Source organism: Halyomorpha halys, unplaced genomic scaffold (genome assembly GCF_000696795.3).
Source record: "Halyomorpha halys isolate HHAL.00 unplaced genomic scaffold, Hhal_1.1 Scaffold85.1, whole genome shotgun sequence".
In the NCBI taxonomy this organism is placed as follows: domain Eukaryota; kingdom Metazoa; phylum Arthropoda; class Insecta; order Hemiptera; family Pentatomidae; genus Halyomorpha; species Halyomorpha halys.
In genome coordinates, this window is record NW_027112611.1 from 364,235 (window position 1) to 367,676 (window position 3,442).

At 28.3% G+C, this 3,442-nt stretch overlaps 1 protein-coding gene across 1 annotated transcript in view; it reads left to right on the top strand.

The window, feature by feature from the left end:
• LOC106677064 (rab GTPase-binding effector protein 1) overlaps positions 1 to 3,442 on the top strand; it is a gene marked incomplete in the record, with an annotated part of 26,305 nt that overhangs the window by 9,175 nt on the left and 13,688 nt on the right. The window contains 3 exon segments of the mRNA XM_067050395.1: positions 519 to 558; positions 2,000 to 2,065; positions 2,216 to 2,394. Of these exon segments, the coding sequence (XP_066906496.1) occupies positions 519 to 558; positions 2,000 to 2,065; positions 2,216 to 2,394 (285 nt within the window).

Sequence of the window (3,442 nt, forward strand, 5' to 3'; positions counted from 1 at the left end):
AGTAAAATGAAAAAGTGTTAAAAAAAAAAGAAAGTAGATAAAAAAGAAATATAAAAATACAGTACACACTAAAAGATGGAAAAAGGGTAATAATTATAATAATTAAGAATAAAGGAAAATAAATAACATGAAAAAAGAACCTGTGAAATATGTGTTAAAAAATATAAAATATACTGCTAAAAATCTTTAAATATGCAATAAGACAGCTGAGATATATTAGATGCCTATAAAATTTTATGGATAAAGTAAGAAATACCAGAGGAGATTTAAAATTAATTTTTTTCTTATTTTCATAAAATTTCATAAATCAAATTTTTTTCTTATTTTCATAAAATTTCATAAATCAAAACATGTAAATAATTAAAACAAGTTATAAACCTAACGATTAAAAACATAATACGACACACTCATTAAACTAAAATATCAAAATAATAAAAACTTACTTGTAGTAACACAAAATATGCAATTGCATAAACATATGGGACCTGGTTATCACTTAGTATCTGATTTTGTTTCAGGATCTTCAGTCAGCCAATCAGGAATTGGGCTCAGCTTCAGGTATTTTTTATTTTCTCCAATTTATTGTGGTTTTCCCAACTAACATATGTATATTGATTTCCTTATTTATTTATTTTTAGACTTTATCTAATTGGCTAAAATTACTTTTCTGTGTTAGTGAAAATATTGTCTCTTAATGAGTGATTCCTTGTAACAAAACAAAAATGAACGATAAAATTTTAGGACTTTGAAAATGTAGTAAATGCGATGAGAAAATCAATACATTCAATCATTCTACAGACATTCTGTCTCAGCCGTCATTTTGTAGAATACCTTTATTATTTTTTCTGACTTCATGAAGCCATCCTTAGGCTCCGATTTAGCTCCCAACAACTTTATTTTATTATTTTTTTTCTCTGAATATAAGAGAGCTTAAACGAAAAGCGATTCAACACAATACTGAGTAGTTGTCAAAGCAGCTTCCAATTTGTTTCTCAAAAGCCTTTTGCACAAAGAGTTCCTGGTAGACTTATTAACAATTGAAAAAATACTGGAAGCAGTGTGTTGATGCTCAAGGATCATATTTTGAAAAATTTTAGTTCCCTGTACAAAAATGTTTAATAAACTTCTGAGACCAGTCTGAAACTTCGTGGCTGATTTTGATGAATGTATGTATGTATAATTTTTTTTTTTGGTTCAACATTGAGGACCTATACAGCCCCAGAGTGGGAATGTCAAGGTTCATTTCTCAGGGCCACCGCGAAATAAATATTGACCAGCCCAGGTGGGAATCGAACCCACACCTTCTGAACCAAATGCTCTGGGACCCTCGCTCCAGCCCGCTCAGATATCAGGTCCTCCTCAAATGTATTTATAAACCCGCTAATGATTCCTTTTGGGTGTCTTAGCCAATACCTTTAGGAGTTATTATCATCAGCTCTTAAGAACCACATCGCTGATTTTGACGAAAACTGTAGCATCAGCTCTGCTTGTTAGGAAATGAAATGGCATAGATTCAGGTAATCATAACCTATGTAAGAATTTTTTATAATTGACGAAAAAAGCCTTTTTACATTTTGAAAAGTAATTTAAGTGAGTATGATAAAATCCTTTTTATTTTTTTGCACAATAGAACTTTGCTCAGAACGAATTACTTCTCTAAGTATAATAAATAATATTCTTGTAATTTTTTTAACATTACCGGGAAAGAAAACGGAGTCTTGAAATTAGCGGATCACAGAATTCTTAAATAAAATGTATGGATGCCAATAAATAGGATATTCCAATGATTTGAAAAGGCATACTGCACACTGCAGTCTGGGGTGAAACCAGAGTATACAAAAAATTGATCTTTATAAAATTGGTTCTGTAGGTTATATATTACTATAAATGAATAAAATTATATTTAAAGCCAAAAGGTTATATTATTGTTAGATTTTTAAATGTGCTATTTCAAATCTTTGTTATTTTAAAATTGATTTGTTAGTTTATTTTTGAACAGGAGGCAGTATCGATGAGAATAAACACTCAAACCTTGAATCGGAAACAACAAAAGGGAAAGCATTAGGTACATTTATATTATGTTAATTTTGTTTTTGTATTATAATAGCTTTTTAATTGTTATCGTCATCTTTTTGTATCTTATACTGCCATGTGGTAAAGAGGAACAGTTTATAATGACGATTATTATTTTTTGTGAATAATATTTGTGATGTAGCTTGTGAGATGTGCCTTAATTACGAGCGTGAGCTGGTTGAATCTCAAAGGCGAGTGTCCGATTTGGAAAAGGAAGTGTCCGTGATGGATAGGCTGAAGGAGGAACTGCAACGAGAATCTGTTTTTCGCAAGCAAATGGAAGACAAGTGGCAGGAAAGCAAAGAGCATCACAAACAAGAGGTATTGCTTTATTCAAATGGCCTAATGGCAAAGTTAAAGACAGATATACTAAAGCTAGGCACTACCAGGTATAATTTCGATGATTATTTTATATTTTTTATTGGAAATTAAATTACCTTTCAAACCTCTAGTACAAAATTTACCAAAAATTTATACTTTTTGAATTATGCTCAAATAAAACAAAATTTTCTTCATCGATTTTTGCCTGTTTTTTCTCAATGATTTATTTCATCGATAAGATGCTCGATTTGGTCCACAGGTAACAAGTGCTGAAACCTTACAAAAAAAATTAAATAACGAAACAGGCTCTTTCAGAAGATCATTTTTATATTTTATATATATATTTTTCATTTAGGATTTGAGATAGTGATTGAAAAGAATTATGTTGATAAATGTGCTAATTTTTTAGCTAAGTTTAATTTTAGTTTATTTATTCTGACCGGAGATTGTCAGGAGTGTGGTCAAAAAAGGAACAATAAATAGTTAGTAACTATTTGTTTGCTGATGTTTCGCCCTACTTTCTAAAGCTTCATTAGGGCTAAAAGAAAAAAAAAACTAAAAATATTTTGACAGTGTAAGATAATAAGATAAAAAAAAAAAAAGTGAACTAAGGTAGGGTTAAAAATTATTTAAATATAAGTGAAAAGAAAATTCTATAAAAATGAACAAAAAGAAATTAAAAAAAATTTATTGTATAAAATAGACTGTAATAAGTATATGTTATTAATTTAAAAAATTACGTAAACTATTAGATTTAAAATAAATAGGAGATTTATTAACACGTAAAAATAGGAAAGTAGATATGAGAGAACTTTAAAAAATAAAAAATTTAACTTTCATGACGTTTATTTTATCTCTGTATATGTATTGTTTTTTGTTTGTTGTTTTATATACATCTCATGTACTTTTTTAGCTTTATATTTTACGTATTTTTGTATGAAACTATTGCTCTTGCCTTTGTTACTTGTTTTTTATTCTTTTCATTGTATCTTTTTATTTTTATTTCTATCATTTTATCTTAACATAGTTTCATTTTGTATCTTTTTAG